This window comes from Hirundo rustica, chromosome 25 (genome assembly GCF_015227805.2).
Source record: "Hirundo rustica isolate bHirRus1 chromosome 25, bHirRus1.pri.v3, whole genome shotgun sequence".
Taxonomy (NCBI): Eukaryota; Metazoa; Chordata; class Aves; order Passeriformes; family Hirundinidae; genus Hirundo; species Hirundo rustica.
The window spans coordinates 4,188,851-4,214,744 of NC_053474.1; the positions used below are offsets into that span (position 1 = coordinate 4,188,851).

Consider the following 25,894-nt stretch of genomic DNA (forward strand, 5'->3'; position numbering starts at 1 on the left):
TCCCACCGGGCACGGGCAGCCGGCCCCGAGCCACCGCCCCTGGCCCCGAGCTCCTCCTTCCCCACCCAGTTCGGCCTCGCACGAGTGGGTCAGAGCAGCTTTATTTGATACTCCAAACAGTCGGTACAAACAAACGGTGAGACAGAGGCCGGTACAAAGACACGGAACCCAACGGGACCGGGCACAGCACGGGGGAGCGGCGGAGGCCAGGCGTGGTACGAGGAAAGGCAGGCACGGAGGGAACACCGTCCTGTCCCCTTGGCCTGGGGTGTTCTGTAGCAAAGGGCTCGAGATTTCCCCAGCAACAGACCAGCAGCAAACAGCACGTGGGATCACCCTCTGGGCCAGAGGAGCTCAGCTGTGCAAGAGGATGAGGAGAGGACATGTGTCTATGGAGGGGACACAGGACCTGGGACAGGGCCAGGCAGCAGCTGAGGTGGTTTCAGACACAAAAATCTCATCTCAGAATCACCTCTGCTGGGGCAGAGGGAAAACCTGTCCCCTCACAGCACCCATGAATGAGATCTTGCACCTCCAAAGCAAAGGGGAGAAGGAGATGGTGCCCAAACCCCCTAAGAACCTGCAGGAGCCAGCAGAGCTCCCAGAAGTCAGGACAAACTTCAAAAATAGCCCTGGAAATGTGTTTTGCTCAGTACACAGCACCAGCAGCCTGGGGACAGCTACAGCCAGGAACAGAACACCCAGAGAGAGCAGAACAGACAGACAGACACACACTGCTCTGCATGCTCCCTGTGCAGCACAAACCAACCAGCTCTTTGCCACCATCCCCCATGGTGCCCAAACACTGAGAACAAAACAGATTTGGTCTTAAAATTTTAACACAAAGGAATAACAAAAGCATTTCTGCCAAACCCAGGGCTCGCTGCCCCAATGTGAACCAAGAGCAGCCAAACAACACAAGTGTCAGCAGGATTTTTCCCTGTCAAAACTTGGTATCTTGCTCTGAACTCAAGATGAAAACCAAAGTTCCACCCTCAGACTCAGTACTGTAAAGCTGTTACTGGGGTTAGGGAGGGTTGTGGTACAGTGAAACTGATCCCACAATGATTCATTTAGAAATCTCAGTACTTGCAGAGGAGCAGGGAAGGAGGGACAGGGCTGTGACAAAGCCCAAGTAGCCACTGCCTTGCAGGAAGAGCTCCCAGTGCCACTCCCTCCACATTAGGACCAGTATGGCTTTCTCCCAGTAAAGCAGGTGTGTCCCCAGGGGCACAGACACTTGGGACTCCCCAGGATTGTTTGTGATGGCTCTAAAAGGCTGTGAGGGAAGAGCAGCTCCTCACCTGCCAGTGGATGCATTAGGCACAGAGCAGAGTGGGGACAGAAGGTTTTTCCAGCTCTTTAAGGCACTTCAGCATCAATCCACTTCCTCTGCAGTCTGAATCACAGCCCTCTCTCAGTGCTCTTTCAGGGGAACACAAGGCTTAAGGCTTGTGGGGTAACAGTGCCCAGGGGGAGCATTTCCAGAGTCTTTTAGTGCTGCTTTATTCCTCAACTCATGCTGGCTGCTGAAAGACACTGGTTGCATTTCCCTGAGGAAAGCAGGTCCTGCTCCATCAATCCCAGGCAGTAACACCTCGATGTAAATGCCAGCAGTGTAACTGGCACACCTGCCTGCTTGTGGAATCCAGATATCCCACAAACACTCTGAAAACCTTCTGGTCCCACTGGTCACACAGGACCTGCACAGGGAGGTTATCAGCAAGACCAGGGCATGCATTTCCTTTTAGCCACGATTTTAACTGTCACATTTGCATGTTCAGCATTTGACACGCCTGGAAGGCAAGTCAGAATTCATCTCCCAGCATCAGAGACCACAGCAGCTCCAGCAAACACAGCATAAAACACATTCCACAAGATCAAAGCTACTGCAAAGCCTGACACCGAAGCCCTGAATTATCCCAGTTAGCCAGTCAGCAGCTGAACACTTCTGGCAACAAACCCCCTGATTCCTCACAGATCACATAAGTTACACATCCTGTACCCAAGCAGAGGGATGGTAAAGTGCTGAACAGGTTTAGGGTTGCAGGAGCACAAGACTCCTGAGAGTTTCAAGTCTTCATTCCCTGTCTTACTTTGGGAGTGTTCTTTACTGGGTGATGCAGTTGTCTCCCATGTCCTGAGCGTATCTGTCAGATATCGCAGTCCTCAAGTCCTCCACCTCTTTGTGAAGCTGTTTTACCTCCCCCAGTTTCTTGGCCAGTCCGTCAGGGCTCAGCAGGTCGTCGTTCTCCTTCACAGGGTACTGCACAGCTGCGGGGTCAGACAAGGGAGTTTTCCTCACATGCAGTTCTCAGCAAGGATCACACACATTTGCAAGTCAGCCAGAAAAACCAACTCACATTTGCAAAAGAGGTTCTACTTAACATTCAGTTATTGCAACATGCACCTTTGAAGCAAGCCAACCACAGAAAGAGCATCCAGAAGCCCAGAAAGAACTTTCCATGCTCTGTGTGAGTTATTTAATTCTGCCACAGCACAGGAATGGAAGAATTTGTTCTGCCATCGCTCAAAAGGAAATGTACTTACAGTGAATGCCCAGAAGCAGAGAGAGGTTGGGGTCCTTGCCCTGAGCCCTCTGGGTGACAATGCTGTAGACAGACTGCAAATCCTGCAGGCAGCTGGCCAGCTCCCCGTGCAGCTCCTGGGCCAGGCGGGCTGTGTCAGCAGGCAGGGGCTGGGCTGTCACCTGGGCCTGCCGGAGCCGCTCCTGCAGCGTCAGGTTCTTCTCGATCAGGTCCTGGTTCTGCACGGACAGCTGGACACACGGACACGGCACGTCAGGGGCACCACTGCCACACTTAATGCACCTGCTCCGTGATGGGAGCACTGAGGGCACGAGCTGCTTTGCATCCAGCCCTCCAGGCCGTGGCCAGAGGAGCGAATGTCACTCCCACGTGGGGACTGGATCGAATGGGAAGTGCCCTATTAAACTGCACTGTCCCTGCTGAGGCCTATGCAGTGAAAGCTTCCAGGGGGTCGTGCACCCCAGCAGTGGCCAAAGCCTATGCAGTGAAAGCTTCCAGGGGCTCGTGCACCCCAGCAGTGGCCAAAGCCTATGCAGTGAAAGCTTCCAGGGGCTCGTGCACCCCAGCAGTGGCCAAAGCCTATGCAGTGAAAGCTTCCAGGGGGTCGTGCACCCCAGCAGTGGCCAAAGCCTATGCAGTGAAAGCTTCCAGGGGGTCGTGCACCCCAGCAGTGGCCAAAGCCTATGCAGTGAAAGCTTCCAGGGGGTCGTGCACCCCAGCAGTGGCCAAAGCCTATGCAGTGAAAGCTTCCAGGGGGTCGTGCACCCCAGCAGTGGCCAAAGCCTATGCAGTGAAAGCTTCCAGGGGGTCGTGCACCCCAGCAGTGGCCAAAGCCTATGCAGTGAAAGCTTCCAGGGGGTCGTGCACCCCAGCAGTGGCCAAAGCCTATGCAGTGAAAGCTTCCAAGGGGGTCGTGCACCCCAGCAGTGGCCGTGCCTTGCCCCGAGGGCTGCCGCTGGGAGTGAGATCTGCCCGGCCCTTCAGCCGAGGCTGTGTTTGCACTCCAGTTCTGCTGCCCCCAGCTGGCGAGCTCGGCCTCCTCCATCCCATCCCCACGAAGTTCCCGAGGCACAGCCTGCTTTTCTCCTGCTTTCCAGCAGGGCACAGCTCTTTTCACAGCCCTGACAGGACATCTGACTAGCAGGAAGCAGGAGAAATTGAGCTGCTGACTAAATTCAGGGCTTTGCTAAAAGACAATGCACTGTTCGTTCAGTGCTACTCCCAGGCACTCCACACACCCGCTGACCTCTTTGACGGCAGCCCGGAGCTGCTGCAGAGCATTTTCCCTTCTCATCGCCTCCTCTTTCAGAGCTTGGCTTGTCCCCTCTTCCTGGGCCACCTGTTCTTCCAGGTTCTGGAACAGACCATGGGAACACAGTCAGTCTAACTCATTCCACATCATATTCTCAGCTCCTGGGTCCCTTTCCATCACCTCTCACCTTGACTTGCAAGGATAACTGCTCCATCTTCTTCTGCTTTTTGTCCACAATCTGGAATTATTAAAGCAAGGCATCAGAACTGGCCACACAGATCCAGTAATACCACCAAGAATTCTCCTTCAGTAGGACAGCATCTCCTTCTCTTTCCTGTCCATTTACTGCTCTAATCACAGATGCTCTTAGGAGTGGACTTGGATAAAAGGAGCCACCAGATTTATCAGCTGAAAACAGACCAGAGGCATTGTATTCTTGTGGTTTTCCTCTCCCTTCTTCTGCATTCTGCAGCTTCTCCCCAGCGTTACTGGAGAAGCGTGTGGTTATCACATCAAGAACGGCTTTTAGAACCCTGCAGTTCTGGAATTCCAGGAACTGCTGCTTTCAGAGCAACTGTGTCTTTGAAAGTCCCCAATTTCATCTGCATGCCTGGTGTGACTCAGTAGAAGGAAAAAAGTGTGATTCCTGACTGGGACAGCCCCTTACCTTCCTGAGGCAGTCACACTCCTTCTTCAGAGAGTCGTGTTCCATTTTCTGCCTCTCCCCATCCTGGGCAGGGGGTCCTCTCTCTGCATTCTTTGCACACTGCTGCAACTTGTCCTGCAAGCTGCAATTAGCAGAACACCACGGGGAAAACCAGTTTTATTTACAATCTCTCCCTTACTTTAGGGAGGGAAACAATACGAGACGTGAAATTAATTTCATCTCACATGTCAGTATTGCCCTGTTTTCATCCCAGCCCACCACCTGCCAGGGCTGTGCATTCCCTTCCTTGTGCAGCAACTCCTGCAGTGCCAGGATGAAGCTGATTCCTGATTCCTACCTGCACACAGTGGACAGAAGCTCCATCTCCTTGTGTTTTTGGGTTTCCAGCTGCAGCTCTTGCTCCCTGAAAGCAGCCTGGACATCTCCAAGCTCTGTTTCCAGCGCCAGCACTGTTTCCTGCAGGGCAGTAGTCTTCAGTTCAGATTCCTTCAGCTGCAACAAAAGAGGAGTAAATGTAACTATAGAAAAGTCACCTGAGCAAGTTTGTGAAGAGCCACCACTGCAACTCAGAGGAAGTTTTTACCTTCTGACTCTGTTTCTGATGGTCCTCGAGGGTTGGAAGATCAGCCAGGTATCGTTCCAGGGTCTCGATTCTCTGCTGTTTCTCTCTGTTTTGTTCAGATTCCTTCTGGCATTTCTTTTTAAGGTTATTAATGTGTTTGTCTCTTCCCTTTACCTGCAGGGACAGTTATAGGCAAGTTTAGTTTATTTAATTTCTTATTTATTCTTCAGTCTTCTGTGAGCCCACTCATTTAGCTTTTTACACACCACACAGCACCAAAATACAAGATCCCCTTAACTCATTTCTGCTCATTTAGTTAAAGACTGGCGTATTTTTGGTTAAAAGAGGAGGCACTGAAATGCCCCTAACTGCAGGAGGAAAGGCTTTTGCTTGTAAACCATACCTATAACGAGATGAGGAAACACTTGCAAAATTACAGACAGAAGTTTCACCTCAGCACTACACCGCTGAGAAAACACACCTTCCCATCTCTAGAGCAACAGGATCATACCCTTTCTTCCTGCTTCTTTAACTCCTCTGCATGTTTCTGCACCGTTTCCTTCAGCGACTCCCGGACCAGCTTCACATCCACCTCTGCAGCAGCCAGCTTCCTCTCCAGCTCAATGTTCTCCTTACTGAGGGACTCAGTCTTCTCTGTGAACTGTGCTCGGAGGAAGGTGTTCTCCCGCTGCAGCTCCTGCAGGCAGAGACAGCCCCTGAATTTGAGGGGTTACAAACTGGCCCTCGGCAGTCCCAGGGCTGTGTCCTCATCCTTCCCAATTCCCAAACATCCCTCAGCCCGTGACACACTCTGGAACAGCACCTGGCAGTGCTGCCAGGTGTTGGCATCACCAGCAGCTTTAATCCAACCAAAGGGCCTCAGGAAGTCTCAGGGGGCACAGAGGTGATGGTAACTCCACACAAGGGATAATTTATCATTTATAATTTGACTCTGCACAGTCCTGCTCAGCAAACACCTCAGCAGCAGTGGCAGGGCCATTGGATTCAGCACGTATTTCTCACTGACCCCTGCTGTACCTGCATCCTCAGCATGTAGACATCTCCATAGGACGCTGGGCAGCCCAGCAGGGCACTGTGAACCTGCAGCTCACTCTCCCGGACCTTCTGCTCCAGCTGGGAAATGTGCTGCCTTTGTCTGTAACAAAACAGGCAATTCACTGCTCTCAAACATAGAGAGCAGCAGCACAGCACAAACAGTGCCACCACAGCACTGCTGCTCCACACAGTGACAAGCAGAGCAGAAACAGAACTCTGCAGCTCAGAGCTCACCTGCAGAGAAATAAAGGTAAACACTTTGACCTTTTCTACAGTTCTTGTTAACTTTTCTTCCCTCACTTCAAAACCGTTCCCCCAGCCATGATTACAGATAAAACACACAAGCCTTGCATGTTTTGGAGGATCCACCTTGACTCGAGCTTAGGAGTGAAATGAACAGATGACAGATGACTCAAAATAAGGAAGAAAAAAGTATTTACAGTCCAGATGCTGAAGGTACTTTTCATTAGGACTTACTTTGACAAAAAGCTTGTGCACCACTAGCCTTAGGTAAGAGAAATGTTTACCAGCCAAAGCCACGAAAACCAAATTTAAAATAAAGGCCTCAAAGAGCTGCCACAAAGTCCTTAAGCAACAGAGGCAGTTATTTTGACATTCCAGATAATCACGACATGAACAGAAATCTTTATCCCTTACAAAACAGAGAAAACCATAACTAAAATTAATTTACTTGAGTCCTTTAGGATCATCATCCTAACTCCAAGAAGGAGAGAAGAGCTCAGGTTGTTCTCTAAGGTCCTTATATTGTTCTTTGCAACAAAACACGATCATTGGGCAAAAGGGACACTGAGAAATGAACCTTCTTTGGTACTTTCCAAACCTTCCCTTTCCAAATGGACATGAACTGGAGTATTTAAACCTGTATCAGTATCAAGGTCTCACCTGTCAATGAGGAGCTCTTTCTCCTTGAGCAGGTTTTCATTGGAATTCAGGATATTGATCCACTGGGCTGGGTCAGGTGCAGGCAGGGATGGGGAATACATCGAGGAATGGGGGCAGGTGCCTCCATTTTGTAACTGCAAGAGGAGACAAAGCAAGGAGGGAGAAGTCTGTGCCCCACAGGGGTAATTGCAACACTGCTGGAGCTATTTTGCACACTGTGTGCTCATCTGCATGCCAGGGCACGGCTATTTCAGTCTCTGTTGATGTCCAAGAACAAGAAACTTTCCCCAAGCACAACTGGAGATTAACAAATAATTTTAGATCACTGTGCTAGGTCGCTGGAAACAATTTGTCTCCTTTAGAGTACAGTTCATGGGAGGTGGTAAACAAAGAGTTTCCATTTAATAAACTGCTGTTAGTTTCATGCATTTTTTTCAAAAAAGTCTTTCTTAACCCTAGATACAGAATAAAGCTATTCTAGACACAGTTTAAAACCTCTTGGCATGCTTTTTCTCCACAGTTTCTATCAGACACAGTATTTCAGCTCTTGATGGTGCAGCCCTGTAACATAATCCAGGGCTGCTCTGCACACTCAGCGTGCCAAACGATACCTGTGTCACCACAAGCTGTAAAAACAGACCATTAGGAGACTTCTGGTGTCACTCAGGGAGAAGCACGAGACATTTTCCTCCTGGCTCCTTAGTCTAGGACAATTCCTGACTAAAGAGACAGGAAGGGTTTCAGATTCTCACAGTCACAGCTGCCTACCTGCATCTGCTCCACCTGCAGCCGCACTTTGTCCAGCTGCTGTTTCCAGGCACTGAGCTCGCACACTCCCTGGTGGGGGTGCAGTGTGCAGCCTTCCTGCATCCACACTCGGGCTGGGGGAGCTGCCACAGGTTTTGAATAGAAATTGTTGGCCTGGAGTCCTGCTGGCATCAGCCTGCTCCCGCTGGGCCACGTTCCGTCCCGGGGCTCGCAGGCTCCGTTGGCCCCTGGCGCCTGTTTGCTCTCTGGCAGCACCTTGTAATGGTCCTTCCCTGCCTCAGAGCTTGGGTTGAACTTCTGGCACCTGTGCAGAGGGTCAGTGCACAGACTGTCCAGAAAGAGAGACTGGTTAAGGGTTTGCTCCATGGCAGGGGTGTCAAACTTCCAGGCATCTTCTGTCCTCGTGTGATCAGCAGCAGGAGGCCAGGAGTGCTCACAGCCATTCTCCCCCGGAGCCCGGTAGAGACGCAGGAGGTCCCTGGGTGGCACCTGAGAGGACTTCCCGGCGTTCAAGTCCCCGTTCCTCGCCAGCCCTGGGCGGTCAGCGGCACAGCCTGGCACGGCAGGCTTTGCAGAGCTCTGGGAACAGCCCTGGTCCCCTGCAGGGCACAGCTTGGAGGGCGAGGCGCCCAGCGTAGAAGGCATAACGTGGGCTGTTGGAATGGTCACCTGGGTTTTGGTGGGATGGAATGAGGAACCGCTACTGGAATTGCAAAAGTCTAGGGGAAGAAGAAGAGTGATACTCCAATTACAGTCCTGAAAATACAACCCTCCAGTGAGCCTTCCAGAATGATTTTAAAACCAGTTCCTTTCACACTGAACACATCCTCCTAAGCAGGAGCAGCATGACTCAGGCACACCTGTGTTCCCCCTCACTACAAGTTTCAGGAACCTGCTGACCTTTTCCTACCGCCACAGGAAGAATCTGAGTTTACTCCATATTTTTAACCCTTGTAAGCTACTCTAGTATAATCTTGAATCAATAATGTTATCTTTATCTAAGTTTAGAAATCAAGTCCTTGATACTGAATAAAAAGGCTGAAACTTACTGAGCTGAACACTGAGCCCGTGATCCTGCTCTGCCCGTCCCACGGCTCAGCGACTCCAAAGCGCGAGCAGAGCTAACAGGAGCCTTCCCTGAGCCCATGATGAGCCTCCAGCATCGCTGACCCTGAGGATCTGACCTTCCAGCTCCTCCAGGACACCACGGTGAGAGCCTGTCCCAGAGCTGGAGCAATGGCTCTTACCTATGGCCACAGGAAGTGAGACAGAGCTCCCGTCCTGCCAGCGGGGCACCAAACCTGGCTGCAGGGAACTCGGGGTTATTCTTAGCAACTCTCAGATTTCAATACAGCAACAGCAAGGGCTGAGAAAGGCAAACAGCTTAGTGCCTGTTCCCACTCCTTGTCCTGAGACGCTCTGTGTCAGAGAAATTCCAGGTTTCTCCCAGGAACACATACTTGATTTCCTCATGGCTTTGGCCAAAGGCCTATCCCCACATGATGCTCTAACAAGTCACACTTCCACCTGTTTGTACCCTCCAAGCATTACTACAACAATGAATAAACACTACAGTCTGAATACAGCACAAATCAGACGCTGCAAAGACCAAAATCATGCTACAGGAGAACTGTTGCAATAAAGGCATTTGATCCTTTAATCAAAAATGAGCAGTGAGGGCAGAAAATCTCTCAGCTACTGCTTGGCTGAGCCTGGGGACTCCAGAGAACACCGTGCTACTGGGCAGCTGCAAGCACATTCACCTTGGCAAAGAGAAGAGACAGCACCATTTCCTTTTACAGCCCCTAAATTTATCCCCTGGTGTCACTGTCAGGAGCCCGAGTTCCCTGACCAGCACGTCACGTGGGGGACTGCAATCAGTCCCTTGAGTGTGCTGAGGGTCCTCACAACAACATTTCTGACTAATGTCCTGAGCTCAGTGTGCCTCAGCAGCAGCTAGGGCTGCAGGTCACCCTCAGCTCTTACAACACTGCTGGGACATCACCAGTGCTCAGAAGGGTCATTTCCCAAAGGGAAATCATCTCCCCTGCCCCCACCTGCAAAATGGGTGTTTTATTATCCTGAGAGAGACCTGATGGAGCACTTAGACATGTGCTCGTGTAATATTTCTAGCAATATTTCCAACAGCCAGACCTGCTAAAGCCTCCATTTCACTGGCACATTTTTAAAATCTACAGCTCACTCCAAAGGCTCCCTGCAACACAAGAATGTGGGAAGTGTTTTAAGGAACACCACAAAGTTCCTCATTACTGAAAAGAGAATCAATGAAGATGAAAAGAAACATGTGGAAAGGATTGCTGGGATCAGAAATTTCACAGAGTGTTCCTCAGCTGAAGGCCAGGCTGCAGAGTTTTCAGCTCTAACACTGCATAGCCAAACACTTCTGCCCAAAGGCACCTATAAATTATTTCCTTAAATACATTTAAAAATCACACAACAGACTTGCTGATAAATCTCTCATTAGACATTAAGAACCAGCAAGTCACCAAGGTGGCTTTTAGTCAGTTAAAAGCACTGCAGTGAGGCAATAACCAAGCTCAGAGAAACACCCAGTCCCCTCCTCACTTGGTTACACCCCAGACACCTGGATTTGAAATCGATTCAGACATTCTGAGAGGCTGTGCCCTCCAGGTGTTACGTTGTGGCCCAGTGGCGCCCATCACCTTCGGTGCTGTCGGAGCAGGAGGTGCCAATGCCGCCATCCCCGCTCTCGGCCACGCTCGGACAGCGGCTCAGGCGGCCCTGGGACTTCACCGACAGCATCGGCTTCTTCCACTCAGCCTCCAAGAACTTGCTCTTCTGACAGGTGCTGGGGTCTGCAGAGAAAAAACAGAGATATTTATGCTTTAATTAAGCCATAGGTAATTACCAGTGCTTCCAAACCCCAAGCTGGTCCTTGGTTCGCTCCCCGTGTTCCTGTTAAAAAAAATATCCTCTGCAAAAGGAAATGGCAGGAAGCACAAGGAAGTCAAATAATATCAACAGGAGACTGAAAAACAGTCTTGGTAAAAAAGTCAGAGTGCAGAAGCTGTAAATTATACTCCCATTGATTAGTTTGGTCATGTTACAGCCAGCTGGAGCTCTGAGTAAAAAGAGCAGCAGCACGGCAAAACTGGGCACGTTAAAGAGGTATTTTTGCACTAACTCTAAAGAACTCTCCCAGATCCATCAGCTGACAACTTAAGGGAGAAATTCCTTATCAAATGATTGCTGAAAAAGCAGGCAAGGGTAGAAAATAAGACTTTTTTGAACAAAAAGCTTCTAGTAGAGAATCTTCCGAGGGCCACGATTCTCCTCAGAGAAACTGAAACAGGATCCAACAACAGCAGGGCTTTGGAGAAAAGACTGTCCTTACCCAGTGGATTCTTCTGCAGGAGCCTCAGGTCTGGATCTTTCTCAAGAGCAGCCATCTTATCTACCTAGAGAACTGGATAAATGAATAAAAATCTTATTTTGAGTATAATTCACACCCTGTTCCCACTAACCAAGCGAAGGGTGCACACACAGCAGCTACTCAGCAGAGCAACACAGCATTTAGTATTTTATTAGCTTCTTCTCCCAATATCTGGTTTTTCCCTGCAGCAACACTTAAAAAAATGTAACCCTTGTAGGTTTTATTTATGCCTGAGAAAGGAGAATTCCTGTTTGCACCATTCTCCGGGTATTCAGCAGCACCTTTCAGCTGTTATCCCCAAGGCAGGTATTTATAGAGCACCTGTCACCACGGTACCTGCACGCTGAATCTGTGTCCACAGAGACTGAAAATTTCTCTTTAAAAGTCTTAACTCTCAACCAGATAATTTCTGCCCTCTGTAGAGGTCACTGAGCATCTACATGAGGAAAAAAAGTCCTTCAAAAACCAGCCTTGCTGTACCATAAATAGCAATCTTCATCTGCCCAGAGTTTGGGGTTAATTTATCTATTTCTCTGAGTGCTTCAGACAGTGAATTTCCTGTCTCTGAAAACGCAAGTGCAATTTACATCCACAGAGTGGAAATTCAAGGCCTCTGCAAACCCATACTCAATCCTCAATGAGCAGCTGTTACAGATTTTTGTTAAACTGATTCAAAGAGCTCAGAGAAGACATTAATTCCTAGAAAACATTAATATACGCAGATGTTACAACCTATGAGAAACACTGGGAATACAACAGGATAATGAACCAGAAACAGCATTTTACTCAGCAAAGAAATAAAACACTTCTACATAAATGTAGTGCTTATTATGGTTAATTTAAGTATAGTTAATTCAGGCAGATATGCCTAATTTTAAGTAAATTTCTGACGGGCTGGAGGTCCCGGTCCTTGAGGGTAGGGTGGGGGGACAGATCTTAAGGAGCCAGTCCCTGCGGATCGGGGGCTCCGTCCATCAGCACCTAATCCAAAGCCGGCGGGGGAGGGGCTGTCGGTCCTGTGGGCCCTGTCACAGAAGAGGAGCGGGAGCCGATCTCTGAGGGGCTGGGGGGGGAAGGCCATGAGGAGCTGAGAGACGGGTCCTTGAAGGGCTGGAAGGTCCGGGGTGCGGTGCCGGTGTGGCGGTGCCGGTGCCGGTGCGGGGGTGGCGGTGTGGCAGTACCGGTGCCGGTGCGGGGGTGGCGGTGGCAGTGCCGGTGCCGGTGCGGGGGTGGCGGTGGCAGTGCCGGTACCGTGTGGGTGCGGGTTGGGGCCGGGGTCGGGCTCTGTCCCTCACCTGCCGCCGCCGCCGCGCCGCTCCCGCCACCCCCGCGCGCCGCGACCGTTACCTCCGCCGGCGGGAGGGCGGGGCGGTGGGGAGGGGGCGTGGCTTTGCAGCGTATCGGCCAATCGACCACCTAGGCCACGCCCCCTTCCGCGGCTCATTGGCTCGCCTGAACGCTGTCCCCGCCCCGGCCGCGCCGTGAGGGGAGCAGCGGGCTCTGGTGCGGGAATAGTGGCCGCGGGCAGCACCCGTAGGTGCAGCCTCCTGCTGCCTGCCTGAGGAAGGAGCGGAGGAGTGGGGGTGAAGCTGCAGGGTGCAGCCGGGGCGCGGCTGAGCATGTCACAAGTGCCCAGAGGGAAGTGAGTCACTCACCTGGGAGCCGGCACGACCGCCCTCCTTCCCGTCAGAGCCTCTTCCTAGGCAGGAGCACACGCACAGCTCGGCCCTGCTGGTGTCTCCACTTGCAGCACAGACCCGGTGGGCTGGGATCTGTGACTGAGCTGGAGGAGGTGCTCTGTGAACCCAAGCTAAGACTCTCCTTTCCCTTCTGCTTGCTCTCCCAGGCCTCCTTCCCCACGCTCCTTCTGTGTCTGGAAAACTCGATATGGGCTGGCTCGACATCCCCCATGGATCTCTGAGCCGTGGCGTCTCAGACAGGGCCAAGGGCTTCTGAGACATCTTCATCCTCCCAGCGTGGGTGTGGGAAGACGCTCCCTGTTCCGAATGCACAGCAAGCAGGGATGAGGTGCACCGTGACAGCATGAGTCAGGCAGGGTGCCTTTGGGGCTGTGGGGAAGGGGACTGCTCTCACCCAGGTCCCATTCCACCCCTGAGTGACAACGACCCTGGCTTCACTTGGGTGCTGTGAAGCAAGGTGAGGAGCCCTGCCTGACCTTACCCCTGCGAGGAAGAGGAGGCAGTGCTTGGAGCCTCTCAGGGAGACCAGGCCCCTCATCCCACTCGTGCACAGCCCCTGCCCAGGCTGGGCAGGCATATGGGGCAGAAGACCAGCAGCTGTGGCAGGAGGTGTCTCTCTGCAGCTGGGAGCAGCAGGAGCGCTGTCCCAGCTGTGGCAGCCCAGGCAGGACATGGCTTTTGCCTCCAGCAGAGCTGTGACAGCCTGGGGCTGTGGCACACAAATCATGGTGGTCCGTGAACTCACCCCTCCGCCCAATGCAGCAGGGCTTGGGAACCACAAACAGCTGGCTGCTGCCTCCACCCACTGCAGGTGAGGCTGTCCAGCTCCCAGCAGTGACATTCTCTGCCAGTCTGGACAATCCCTGTGGCACAGCCAGCAGCAGGAGCCGTGCCCTGCCTTGACAGCTGTCAGAGGTACCCAAGGAGTGCTGCTGCCACTGTCCCAGGAGTGGCTTCTGGCTGATGGCATGGTATGTTTTCCTGCTGAGCAATCCCAGCTCCAGGGCACATTCCTGCAGGGTTGGTAACGAGGTGGGGACGGGCTATGCTCAGCTCTGAAGTGCTCATGGCGGGGAAAGCTGAGTTTATTTAGTATTTCTTTCTTGAAACAAGCAAAAGAAAATTGTGCGGAGTGTAACGTGAGTAGTGGGAACTCACAGACAGTACCACTCAGCGCCAGCTGAGTGTGCTGCAGCTCCAAGAGAATTTCATGGTTTTTCAAAGAGCCATCCTGGCACTCAAGAACGTGTCCTGGGGACTGGAACCAGCAGGGACCAAGCTCATCTATGTGCCAGTGGCTGGTGCTGTCACAAGCTGCATGTTGGCATTTTATTTTGTCGATAATTGCTGCCTGTGTCACTGACAGGGCAGTCACAGACCCATCAGCTGAAATGCTGCTCCTCCATTTGCACTCCTTGGTGAGCTCTTCTCTGCCAACACAGTGTAGCTTGCTCTTGGGAAGAAACCTCTGGATATTTGCTTGTAAAACCAAGAGTTTCTGACCCCTCCAAAATTCACATGTGGTTATCCAAACCGAGTGTTAATGGGCTATGTCTAAGAAGGAAACGACTGCAAGGACATGTGCCAGAGGCAGGTGGGGCTTACAGGAGGCACTGGGCACCTGCCATGGCAGCATGTGCTGCCACGAGAATGCTGCTGGGTGCCAGACCCGTGGGGAACAGCCACTGCCTTCCAGTCAGCCTGTGTGGGCTTTTCCCCAGAGTGTGGAATTTGGAACAGCTGCTCTGGGATCCAGCACATACAACAACCTGAGGGACTATCAGTGCTCCTTAACAGCATCTGTGGGAATCAGAGTAAAAGAAGATTATTCATTTTTTCTTAGGTTGAAAGTTGGCTTGATGAAAGTGAAGGCATATTCAAGATTGTTTTTTTTCTCAACTCAGCCTTGCATAGCCGTCAGAGCAGTCAGCTGGTGTGTGCATTCCCTGGGCAGGAAGAACAGGAAATAGTGTCAAACACAGGGCAGTCAGACTGCCAGGAGTGCTGAACGAGCCCAGCCTCCACTGGCAAAATGCATCTTAAAATCGGAGTCAGTTACGTGCTCAGAAATTGGCAGCAGGGCCAGGAGAGCAGGGAAAGAGGGTCCCCAGGTGGGAAGGGAGTAAAAGGGAGGAGCTGGCTGTGGGCACTGTGTGGGGAGAAAAGGGTCTGCTGATGCAGAATGGCCGTGCTGCAGGGCTGAGCAGAGGAAGGATGGAGACTTCTGAAGGTTCCTCCCCAGCCCAAAAGCCCCTGGGTTTTCATTTCCTCTAAGGGCTGGGTTTCGGCAGGACGGTGAACCAAGATTTGTCAAGTCTTGCTACACTGTGAGCACTCCTGTTGCCCCTGACATCGCTGGCTGCTCTCCCCAGAGGCTTGGGCTGGCTGTCAGCCAATCTCTGTAGCTTGCTCCGGTTTTAATTTTAAACCCCTAGGAGCAGCCTAAAGGCCAGAGCTGGGACTCTGTCTCATCCAGGAAGGGTCAGGTTCTGTCATCCTTACAGCAGCTGATGGGAAGGAGAAAGAAGGGAGAATGTCTGGTGGCAGAGGGAAGGAGATGGCTGCAGCTTCCATCCCAGCACAGCTCTGGAGCATCACTGCAGGAGCCTCAGCTCACCCTCACGTGGCCTGACAGACAGAGCTTGGCTGTCCCTTGTTCCACATGCCAGCCCCCAGGCAGCCCACCCTGCCGAGGCTTCCATCCCATGTGGTGCCATTGCGGGGGTTCCACTCCGCTCAGGGGGCTTCCAAATACCTTGGCCACCCTGTGCTGTGATGCCAGTTGTGGTGTCTGTGGACTTCTGGTTGTCTGGGAGTTCCCCCTGAGCGAGGTTCAGAGCAGCAGGACAGGGTTTGTCGTGCAGTTTGCAGAGCACTTGCACATCTCCAGCCTGGCTGGAGCTCACCGAGGCACCCTGGGGGCTGCCTGGCACCTGGATGCACACCTTCAGAGCACTGTGCTGAAGTGCACATCAGGTGTTTCCCTCTGTAGTGGCCCTGGGAGAGGCCACCTGCATCCTCTGGAGCCAGGGAAGAGACAATCCAGGCAAAGAAGCCCAGACTGGTGCTGGGGCTTTGCCTGCCCCTGGCTGGAGACATCCAGGCACTGGCACAGACAGTGGGTGGGTTCTGGCTGCCCTGGTGCTGTGCAGACCAAAACCTTGGGACTCCTGGAGCCAGGTGAGCTAAAAGCCAAAATCTCAGACACCCCTGCTGTCCACCTTGGCCCCTCTGTCAGTACCCCACCTGCCTTGCTGGTGAGGAGATTGCCATATCCCAGCTTGGAGCCAGGGCGCACCAGCCCAACAACAAAAGTGACTTAAAAGTGTCCCAGTCTGTGCCAGTTGTCTGTGCCAGCTCCTCGCTCTTGGAGAAGTTTGGCTGGTGTCCTCAGCGGTGAGGCCCAGGGCACACAACCCTCAGCCTGTCCCTGTGGCTCCCAGGACATGAAGCCCTGCCATGGGGGTCTCTGGTTCCCCCAGAACCAGGGACATGGCCAGGACTTTCTATGGAATGTTTGGCGTTGGGGGCATTTCCTGAGAAGAGCCAGCAGAGCTTTTCCCAGCCCTCCCAGAGGAGCTCCAGTGCACACTGGCCTCTTCTGCTGCTGCTGGGCCCCATCATTGGTCACCCTTTGGCCTCGGACACCCCTTTGGCCTGGAGATGGGCTCTGTGGCTCTGCTCTGGTGTGTTTCACAGTGACCCCAAGCACCAGACTCAGGCTCTGGTTCCTGTAGGTGTGTCAGGTGAGAGGTGTTTGCTCAAAGTTCACATCTGTGCTGCGTGCAGGCGTAAGAGCAGAGGAAGGCATGGAGGGCAGGTTAATCATTGCCATGGGAGCTACAGCCTGGGATTTACAGCTTGGCTGGGACATGTGTGCAGCTCTGCTTGTCAGAGGTGTCTCTGAGCACCCCACAATCAGCATTGCCATGCTGAGTGAGCTTCAGGCTGCCACAGGTAACAGTGGCCATAATGTGATGGTGTATGGGACAGGTATCTGCCCTGCTGTGATGTCTCTGTCTGCTGAATATCCCTGAGATAAAGGGAGACTTGGGATGGTGGAATCCCTGAATTAATTCCAACACAAGTGTGAAGGAGACTGCTAGGAAATTAGTCTGTCCATATATGAGTTTCCTGTCTCTTCCTTTCCTGGAAGTTATTAAGTGAGAGCTCTTCAGCCATTCATGTGTTTGGGAGGAAGGTGCTCAAAAAGTTGTCTAATCCCAAATCTAACTGGGCACACAGAGTGGATTCCTATTCTGCCTTTAGAGGAAAATCCCTGTTTTGCCCTCCTTCAGGATCATCAGAAGCAGAGACACTCTGAGGAAAAAGCCTTAAGGACTTTCCAGACTTTCGCTGTGGCTAATTGTCTTTCCTCTACAGCTTATTTTATTTCTCATTTCCTTTAGCTGATGTCACACATTTCCTCTCCTCTAGTGACTCTGCAGTCATGCTACAGTTGCTTCCATTCTGGTGCCTGGTTCTTAACAGCTGCCAGTGTGGAGACTGTCCAGCCCCAGGGCAGGGAAAATCACATCTGGGAGACAACCGAACATCCTCAGTGAAACCCCTACCGCTACTAAGGCTGAAGACGGACCTATGGTGCTGAATTTTTTCAACTCTGGTAAGCAGAAAATACATTTTGTTAATACTATTCCTCTTGGGATATACTCTTGCTGATGGCAGAGCTGGCTGTAAGCCAGTAACTCCCGACTGGGAGGGCACATGGCAGAGTTTATAGACCGGGAGCAGGATTGGCAGGTGCCCTGACCATGCCGGTTACTGCCACCTTCAGCCCCGCATGCAGTGCAGCTGATGGTACAAACCACTGGGGGTTACTGGCTGGGGGACTGTGGACAAGGCAGTGGCTTGGCCTGGAGGTCTCAGGGGGTTTGGTCAGGCAGCACAAGCTGCTGCAGCAGAGAACAGGACCCACAGCCACCCGTACCCTGCCTGCCTTTCTGCTGGCACAGGCAGCAGGAACAGGCTTCAGAGAATGGGGCAGTGCCTCATCAGCAGGACAGGCTGAGGAGAGCCCTCGCTGCAGGGCTCAGGGCATGCACAAGCGTGCAGAGACATGAGCCTGGGTTCCTCAGGCTGAAGAGGGAATTGGGCATTGGGTAAATTCCATGGGGTGTGGTGCTACGTTCCCTACTAGCTGTGCTCAGTAGAACATCTCACTTGGCTCATGAGAAGGAAATGACACCTCTCTTGTGATTCCCTGCAGGACCCTGGCATTGGCACAGCACAGCCTCCTAGTGCAAAGGTAGGTGAGCTCTACCAGGTGGTGCTGGGGCCAGGAGATGGCACTGCCAGCTCCCACAGACCGCCTTTGCCAGAGATTTCAGCGGACTGGAAGCAGTCACAGAGCATGTTCTCACACCCAGCTCTCCATTTCAGAGCACAGCCCTGTGGCTCTAGCCCACCTTCTGTGCAGGACTCTGCTGTGGAGGAGACGTGCATGTTCACTCTCCCTTCCACCCCATCTGCTAAATCTGGCAGCTGGTGTGCAGTCTGCAGACAGTAAAGTTCACCAGAGCTCCTGGGCAAAGTTTGGTGGCCACCATGCCATTGTGCAGAGCCAGAAATGGAGGTGTGGGTGGACAGAGCCCTGGGGAACCATCTGAAGGGACTTTGTGAACAACAGCTGTGCCCATGTGTTGGATGTAACTTCTCCTCATGAATCCTGCTAGAGAGATGTATTAACTTTTTTTTTTTTCCCCCTGCCACTCTTGGTATACTCAGGTCTGGTGCTACAGGAGTAGAGCACCTTTAATTGCAAAGATCCCAGCCTTAAGCAGCAGAACTATTTGCTGGTGTTGCAGATAGTCACAGCAGTGTGAGTTTATGATGCAGATTTTTTGGGGAAAAAAAAAAGTTCTCTAATGATCTCAGATTATTAGGAGTTCTTGGGTTTGTATTCCTTATTCTAATGTCAGACAAGTGTATCAAACATTACACTCCATGTGACAAAGTCCACCTGCATAATCTACTGCCCTTTGGAGATCAGGGAGCTCTCACAAGGGTGGCAGAGATCAAGGTGAATGAGGAGAAGTCACCTGGGGCCAGCTCCCAGCACTGCCACGGCTGCGTGTCCATTCCACTGGAAGATGGAGCTTCAGGACACTTGGAACTCAGCAGTGCCCAGCATGCAGCTGCCTGGGAAGGTCCAAATCTTGTAACTGGGGGACCTGAGAGGGGTGAGGAAGGACAGGAGCCTCAGGGAGATCACTGCTGCCTTCCTCTCCTAACGACCGGAGAGCAGTACCGAGGGTTGCAATTCAGCGGAAAAAGGGAGAGCAAGCTCCAGCTCCAGCTGACTTCCCCATTTGCAGAAGAAAATTGCAAACATGCAAATTTGTAAATGAGGAACAACAGCACAAGGGAACCCGGGGGCGAGGGGGCTCAGCCCACAGAGGATGGGATGAGGCTTCCTGGCACTGTCTGCTGCTGGGGAGGATCCAGAACGTTTTGAGGCAGGAGGGCACCTGCTCAGGAGCAGCAAGTGAGGAAAGTGATCCTGTCCTTCTACTCAGCCCAGGTGAGGCCACATCTGGAGTGTTGTGTTCACTTCTGGGCTCCTCGATCTATAATTAAACCCCTCATGAAAGCCATGGAGCTTCTGGAGTGGGTTGAGTAGAGGCTGCAGAGATGATGAAGGGACTGGAGCATCTTTCTGATGAGGAAAGGCTGAGGGAGCTGGGGCTGTTCAGCTTTGAGTAGAGACATCTGAGAGGGGACCTGTCTGTCTGTGTCTGCAGGGAGGGGTCAGGAGGACAGGGCCAGACTCTTTTCAGTGGTGCCAGTGACAGGACGTGGACACCAGGCACAAAGGGAAACACAGGTAGTCCCACCTGAATATGAGAAGAACTTCTCAGCTGTGAGGGTGACAGAGCCCTGGAGCAGGCTGCCCAGAGAGGCTGTGGGCTCTCCTTCTCTGGAGTTATTCAAACTCTGCCTGGATGCCATCCTGCACAACCTGCTCAGGGTAATCTGCTTCAGCAGGGGCTGGGCCAGGTGATCTCTCAAGATCTTTCCCAAACCCTACTCTTCTGGCATCTCTGAGACAGTTTTACCACATACTGTTTCACATCTGGAATTCTTTAAAATAAGTATAAAGAAGTTTAAAAGTATCAGAAACCATGCTGGGAGATAGGGGCATGAGGGAGGTGGCAGGGGAAGAAAGGAGAACCAGATGCAGGACAGGATGAGTCATAGAAAACACTTCTGATTCTAGTAGAAGATTAAGAAGCTTGAGAGAGGGTAGAGTAACAGATTATTTTTATCTAAGAACTTTCATGCAGAAAAATATTTTAAGATTAGAGATGAGTGATCTGAGACCTCACTGCAGCAAACAATGCTGGATGAAGACACAGAGGTTTTCATGCTGGGGAAATGGGATCAAAGAGAGGACCAAGGAGACAGGGCAAGTGTCTGGCTGGAACCAAGGCATCAGCAGAACTCCTACTGTCATAGATAACTGATAATGAAAGGCAGGGTTTGGCTTAGCAGTGGTGCCAAACCAATCAGCTTGATTTCTGCTGTCTATTTTTAGGTAAGAAGAAAAGCTGCAGCACGAAACTGCTTCAGACGTGACCACTCAACGCCAGGATGTCTGGAAAGGGCAAAGGAGGTGCAGAAGGCAGTGCTGATTCCTACGTTTCATGCCACATAGACTCTGAGTTTCGCTACAACCTCTTCACTGTTTTCTACAGCATTATTTTCATTCTGGGCTTTGTTGCCAACTGCTATGTTCTCTGGATTTTCAGCCGTATTTACCCCACTAAGAAACTCAATGAAATCAAGATATTCATGGTGAACCTGACAGTAGCTGACTTGCTCTTCTTGGTTACGATGCCAATGTGGATAGTTTACTACCACCACCATGGAGACTGGATCATGCCTGAGTTCCTCTGTAATGTGGCTGGCTGGTTTTTTTTTGTCAATACCTACTCTTCTGTTGCCTTTCTGATGGTCATCACATACAACCGTTACCAAGCTGTGACTAATCCTATTAAAGCTGCTCAGCTGACCACCCAGAGAAGAGGTATCTACCTGTCAGCAGCTATCTGGATCATAATAGTGGGCAGCTCTTTGTATTACCTTTTTGACAATAATACTAATCAGGAGGAGGTCGACTCCCGGAATTTCACGCGGTGCTTTGAGCGCTATGACTCCTCGAGTGGTGTTTCAGCTGTTCTCGCCATTCATGTCATCATCTGCATCCTCTTCTATATCATTTTCCTTTTAATACTAGGTTGGAACATTGTCATTATCAGGACCCTGTTCTCCAAGACAGTGCATCCACGGAGGAGCGCTCACGTCAAGCAAAGGGCCCTGTGGATGGTGTGCACAGTGCTGGCTGTGTTCATCATAAGCTTTGTGCCCCATCACATCGTGCACCTGCCCTGGACTCTGACTGTTCTGGAGCAGTGGAAGAAGGAAAACTGTCAGCTGCGCCAACAGCTCAACGATGCTCACCAGGTGACTTTGTGCCTCTTGAGCACGAATTGTGTGTTGGACCCGATCATCTACTGCTTCCTCACCAAGAAGTTCCAGAAGCATGTTTCAGAAAACCTGAAAAGCATGAAAGGGAGTCGCAAATGCTCCAGGCAAACAACAGACACGATGGTTGAGGGCACCATTCACCAAGAAGATGCCATTAGGATCTCTTAGGGCCACTCGGTGTGTTCTGACTGCACATGGAGAAGTGTGAATTACTCACTCATCTTTTCTCAAGAAGAGGCACCAAGGGACACAACAGAGGACCAGGATTTTACATTTTCTTTTTCCCTTTAGACAGAAGAATGGACACTCATTTCTTCTGTCACATGGAACCTGCAGTAATCTGGCACCAAAGCTCCTTCTGTCTGGGCCGGTGTACTCATGGGCACTGAGAACAGCTCAGATGACCTACTTTAACGTGAAAGAAGTGTGTCACTGAGCCTCTGCAGTGAGCACCTAGAAGCTGAGTGTACCAAAATTGTGTCAGTCCAGATAGCACCATCCCTGCTCCTCTGCCTGCCCAGCTCTCACAGTGGATCCAGTATCAGAGCTGTAAGGGACTTCTAAAAGACCTGGAAGAACAGACTGAGCTCTGAGCATCATCGGGTGGCTCTTCTAATGAAGAGAGTCTGAGCTGACAAAGCTCTTGATTGGCTGTAAGGGATGTAGCCCACGGAATTCCTCAACTGCTGTCAAAGAGATCTGCACCTCCGAGCCCTTCATCCCTCCTTAGCCACTCACGTGGTCTGCTGGGATCCAAATTTGATGGATGTCTGGGAGTAGCTATTATGAGTCTTTGCTTCCAGATCTTGAGTCAGTAAAGTAGGGAAGGAAAGGAAGAGAAATTGGCAGTGCCTCAGCACACCTCCCCACCCTCCCTCCACCAGATCAGCATTATGGCCAAAGGGCACCGTGGTCTGCCCTGGCTTCCTGTGTGAGAGCAGAACTGGCCAGGCAGTGGCCTCATGCACTCAGTTTAGTAATTTCTGACTGACTGCATGTGTCTGCAGACACCCAGTCTTGCTCAGGAGGCTCCAGATAACAGAGGGCTACTTACTGTCAGCACGGCCATTATGATAAGGAAAAAAAAAGCTTAAAATGATTCTGCATCTTTGTACTTAATTTATTTAAATTAGGGTTATGGCCATTACATTATTCCTTCCTCTGGCCTTTCCAGTTCTGCTGCAAATAATTGAAGCTGACTAGTTCTTGATCTACAGCAAGTGAAGTGTTAGGTCAGGACACAGACAAATAATTCACACACTCCAGAAGCACTGGAGGCCCTCGCCCAGGGCCGGATGCAGGGCAAAGTGTTTTTCCATGGTGCTGAGTTCTGTTACCAGTCATGAGACACTTGGGGTTCCTTTTCTGACCCAAATTGCTCAATCTAGCACAGGAAATTGGGCAGGGCAGGGAACTTACTTGTTTTCACAACAGTTGTTGGTTCCCTAAAAGACCCAGTCTGTTGATGACAGCAAGAGTCTATCTAACCTGTGACACCAATTATTCATGTGCAGGACAGCAGCATTCCCACACTTGGGAATGGGAGATAAGCTTAAGTCTTTCCAAAGAGAGGATCAATATTTGTACTGCTTTGCCTGTACCCAGTGGAGGTACAGGTCCTTCAGATGTATCCTCTGGAGCTCCTCAGGCAGCTTTTGTCCTTATTTGTGCCAGTGAGGAAAAGGACTGAGATGTTTATTTTTCTAAGGCCATTGCCTTGCACTCCAGGCCCAGTGCCAGAGGAAAGAGCCTGATCACAATAAGAATGCATCTCCCTCCTAGTCCTGGGCTCTGCTCCAGCAATGGCCACCCACAACAAACACTTGCCAGTACCTCATGCTCCTCAGACACGTTCAGAAACGTGCCCTGAATCTGCAGGGCCACAGCACACAGGAAGGGAGCAACTTCTGTAATTTAAAAGCCTAAATCTGGCTTGCTGGAGGAATCTGCCTCTGTTTCTGCATTGTTCTGTGGGCACATTCTGGATGAGCAGCTCTTGCAGCTGGCAGAGGGGGAGACCTGCTTCCCCCCTTGGCTCCCAGCCATAATGGAGCTCTCATTTCACAGACCCTAAAGCCCTGATAGATGGAGTTTGGCAACTCTTGGAGGAAATGGAAAAGATTTTTACACGGAATGATCTGCTGGTTGTTGGAAAGCTTGCAAGAGTTTGCAGTTTAACTCTTTACCATAGGTACATAAACAGCTTTATTCCACAGGAAGCACTGTGGGCTCAGGGAACAAACATAAACTCGCATCTGAGGAAAAGGATAAGCAGAGGGAAAAGCCCCAAGGCCACTTCAGGAGATGTTGTGCTAATTAGTCAGTAAAAATGCATTTCTAAAAACCAGGCTAAGCTGCTACTTCTGTTCCTGGAAATACTTTCGTGTTCCTACCACAATGTTGCATTACTCTGCTTTACCTTGCAATGAAATGGATCCTCAAAAGTCCTTTTAAATAAAACGTGTTCCCCAAGTGTTTTGCCCTTTAACTTTTCCCACCTTCTTATCTTTCTATATTTATACTTGAGGGAAAGCCTTGGTACTAAACCAAAACAGCTTCAACGTGTCTTTTTTTGTTGTTATTTTCTTAAACCATCATATGAATTCTTGGTTCTACCTGCTAAAAGGGAAGGGGAAGAAATAATTTCAGATAAGAAACAACTTCTGAAAAATCTGTTAGAGCTCTCCAAAACCCAACCAGACAAAACCCCCTGAACTCTCTGACCTGCAAAAGGAAAATTAATACAGTGATGTGACAAACCATTTTAATGTACTGGGTTTGCAGGGCCAGGCTGTGGTAATAGAGGAGGCGGGGAGGGTGGGAATGGGGAGGGCTGCAGGGGTGGTTTCTGTGGGAAGCTGTCAGAAGCTTTCCCCATGTCCAACGAAGCCAAAGCCATTCAGCTCCAGGGTGGACCCGAGCCCATCAGCGAGGGTGGCAGCACCTTTGGGATAACACAATAAAAAAGGAAAAACAGTTATTGCATAGGAGCAATTTGCAACCAAATAAAAGAGGAGTGAGAATATGGGAGAAACACCCCTTGCAGAGCCCAGCGTCGGTGGGGAAGAAGGGCAGGACCTGCTCCAAGTGCTGGGGCTGAGATTCCCCTGCAGCCCATGGGGGACAGGGGGTGCGGAGATGCCCCTGGGGGTGCGGAGATGGCCCTGCAGCCCCCGGAGGAGCGCAGGCCGGAGCAGGGGGATGCCCGAGAAGCTGTGACGGCTTGGGAAGCCCGTGCTGGAGCAGGGTCCTGGCAGGACCGGCGGACCCGTGGAGAGAGATGCCCACGCTTGGAGCAGGTTTGCTGGCAGGACTTGTGACCCCATGGGGGACCCGCAGTGGAGCTGCCCGTTCCTGGAAGACTGTCCCTGTGGGAAATACCCTACCCTGGAACGGGGGAAATTCCGACGAGGCCAACCCTTGAGGGAGAGAGCGTGAGATCCCCTATTCCCCGCCCCCTGCAATGCTGGGGGGAGGAGGGAGAGAATCGGGAATAGAGCTGAGTCCGACAAACCCGAAGGGGTGGGGGATTAAAATTTGGGTTTATGTGTCTCATTACCCTACTCTGATTTCTCTCGCAATCAATTAAACGCATCCCTCCAGCCGAGTCATGTCTGCCGTACCGGCGCTGGGTAAGAGAGCTCTCCTGCCCTGCTCTCGCCCCAGCAGCCTTTCGTTCTGTCTTCTCTCCCCTGCCCGGCTGAGGAGCAGAGCAGCACCACCCGGGCGGTGATGGAGCGCCTTTGGTGGCACCCAGCCGGGCTGGCCGGCTCCCCTGTATTTAAATACCCGTAGGGACGGTGAGCGGAGGGGTGGCCCCGGCGAACGCCACACCGCCCCATCCCGCAGCAGCGCCTCCCTCACGGCCCGGCCCCTCAGCCCCGGGCCCTCAGCCCCGCGGCCCCGCCCCGGGCCGGGCGGGCAGTGACGCCACTGCCGGCGCCGCGCTCTGTTCCGGCGGCCAGCGCGGGCGCCGCTGCCATGTCCGCTGCGGGCCCCGGGCCCGGCTCCGGAGCCGCCTCTCGGTAAGAACCTGCTCGGGCCCTGCGCACTGAGCACCCCCGCAGCCCTCGCTGCTGTTCACCGGCTCGGGCTGGGACCGGCGGGCCGGGGCTGCGAGGCCGCGGGCGGCGAGGCCGACGCGTGTGTTCGGCGTGCGCTCCTTGCCCCTGCCTCGGCCGGAGCGCGGGCCCGAGCGGCCGCGGCAGGAGCGCTGGCGTGGGGCTGGACCCTGTCTCGGCGCCCCCGAGCCCGGCAGGATGTACCCGGCTGTCCCGGCTTCTTCGCCGCTGCTGGTGCGCGGAAGAGCTGGGAGAAAGGCAGGAGGGGCAGGGGGGCAGTGCCCGGCTCCCGGGGCTCGCCCAGGCAGTGAGGAGCGGCCACAGGGAGCCTGGATTCAGAGCTGGGCCCGCGACTTGGCCAGGGCTCGGGAGGTGGTCGCCGGGGCCGGGCGCAGACTGTGCGGGCTTCCCCCCAGGGCACAGCTCAGCACACCTGCATCGCTTTCGTGTGGG

At 52.2% G+C, this 25,894-nt stretch overlaps 3 protein-coding genes across 12 annotated transcripts in view; 2 read left to right on the forward strand and 1 right to left on the reverse strand.

Moving 5' to 3' along the window:
- Positions 1 to 6: 6 nt before the first annotated feature.
- Positions 7 to 12,523, reverse strand: CEP85 (centrosomal protein 85). 4 transcript variants are annotated; one of them, XR_005704005.2, is made up of 15 exons: positions 12,468 to 12,523; positions 11,134 to 11,205; positions 10,442 to 10,594; positions 7,758 to 8,476; positions 6,990 to 7,123; positions 6,069 to 6,186; positions 5,542 to 5,727; positions 5,052 to 5,204; positions 4,806 to 4,960; positions 4,469 to 4,589; positions 3,989 to 4,039; positions 3,796 to 3,903; positions 2,551 to 2,779; positions 1,305 to 2,274; positions 7 to 358 (listed from the first exon to the last, which is right to left on the reverse strand). XR_005704005.2 is itself a non-coding variant. In XM_040085959.2 (14 exons), exons 2-14 carry the CDS (start codon positions 11,186 to 11,188, stop codon positions 2,111 to 2,113), a joined length of 2,346 nt encoding a protein of 781 aa, XP_039941893.1. In that variant the 5' UTR covers positions 11,189 to 11,205; positions 12,468 to 12,523; the 3' UTR covers positions 7 to 2,110. The 4 variants fall into 4 exon arrangements, 3 of the variants coding, with proteins under 3 accessions (XP_039941893.1, XP_039941894.1, XP_039941895.1); XM_040085959.2 differs by having other exon boundaries at positions 7 to 2,274; XM_040085960.2 differs by lacking the exon at positions 12,468 to 12,523 and adding an exon at positions 12,154 to 12,256 and having other exon boundaries at positions 7 to 2,274.
- PTAFR (platelet activating factor receptor) lies at positions 12,243 to 23,901 on the forward strand. Of its 3 annotated transcripts, none has more exons than XM_058423547.1 (4): positions 12,243 to 12,289; positions 13,019 to 13,843; positions 17,310 to 17,496; positions 20,428 to 23,901. In XM_058423547.1, exon 4 carries the CDS (start codon positions 20,484 to 20,486, stop codon positions 21,546 to 21,548), a length of 1,065 nt encoding a protein of 354 aa, XP_058279530.1. In that variant the 5' UTR covers positions 12,243 to 12,289; positions 13,019 to 13,843; positions 17,310 to 17,496; positions 20,428 to 20,483; the 3' UTR covers positions 21,549 to 23,901. The 3 variants fall into 3 exon arrangements, with proteins under 3 accessions (XP_058279530.1, XP_039942324.1, XP_058279529.1); XM_040086390.2 differs by lacking the exon at positions 12,243 to 12,289 and adding an exon at positions 12,674 to 12,932; XM_058423546.1 differs by lacking the exon at positions 12,243 to 12,289 and adding an exon at positions 12,674 to 12,814.
- Positions 23,902 to 25,315: 1,414 nt separating this feature from the next.
- EYA3 (EYA transcriptional coactivator and phosphatase 3) overlaps positions 25,316 to 25,894 on the forward strand; it is a 44,481-nt gene continuing 43,902 nt past the window's right edge. For 4 of the 5 annotated variants that reach the window (XM_040086381.2, XM_040086383.2, XM_040086384.2 and 1 more), the window contains exon 1: positions 25,323 to 25,405. The gene's annotated coding sequence lies outside the window, so the exon portion shown is untranslated. Of the gene's footprint in view, positions 25,406 to 25,894 lie in introns of all 5 variants that reach the window. The other variant, XM_040086382.2, reaches the window with a different exon arrangement.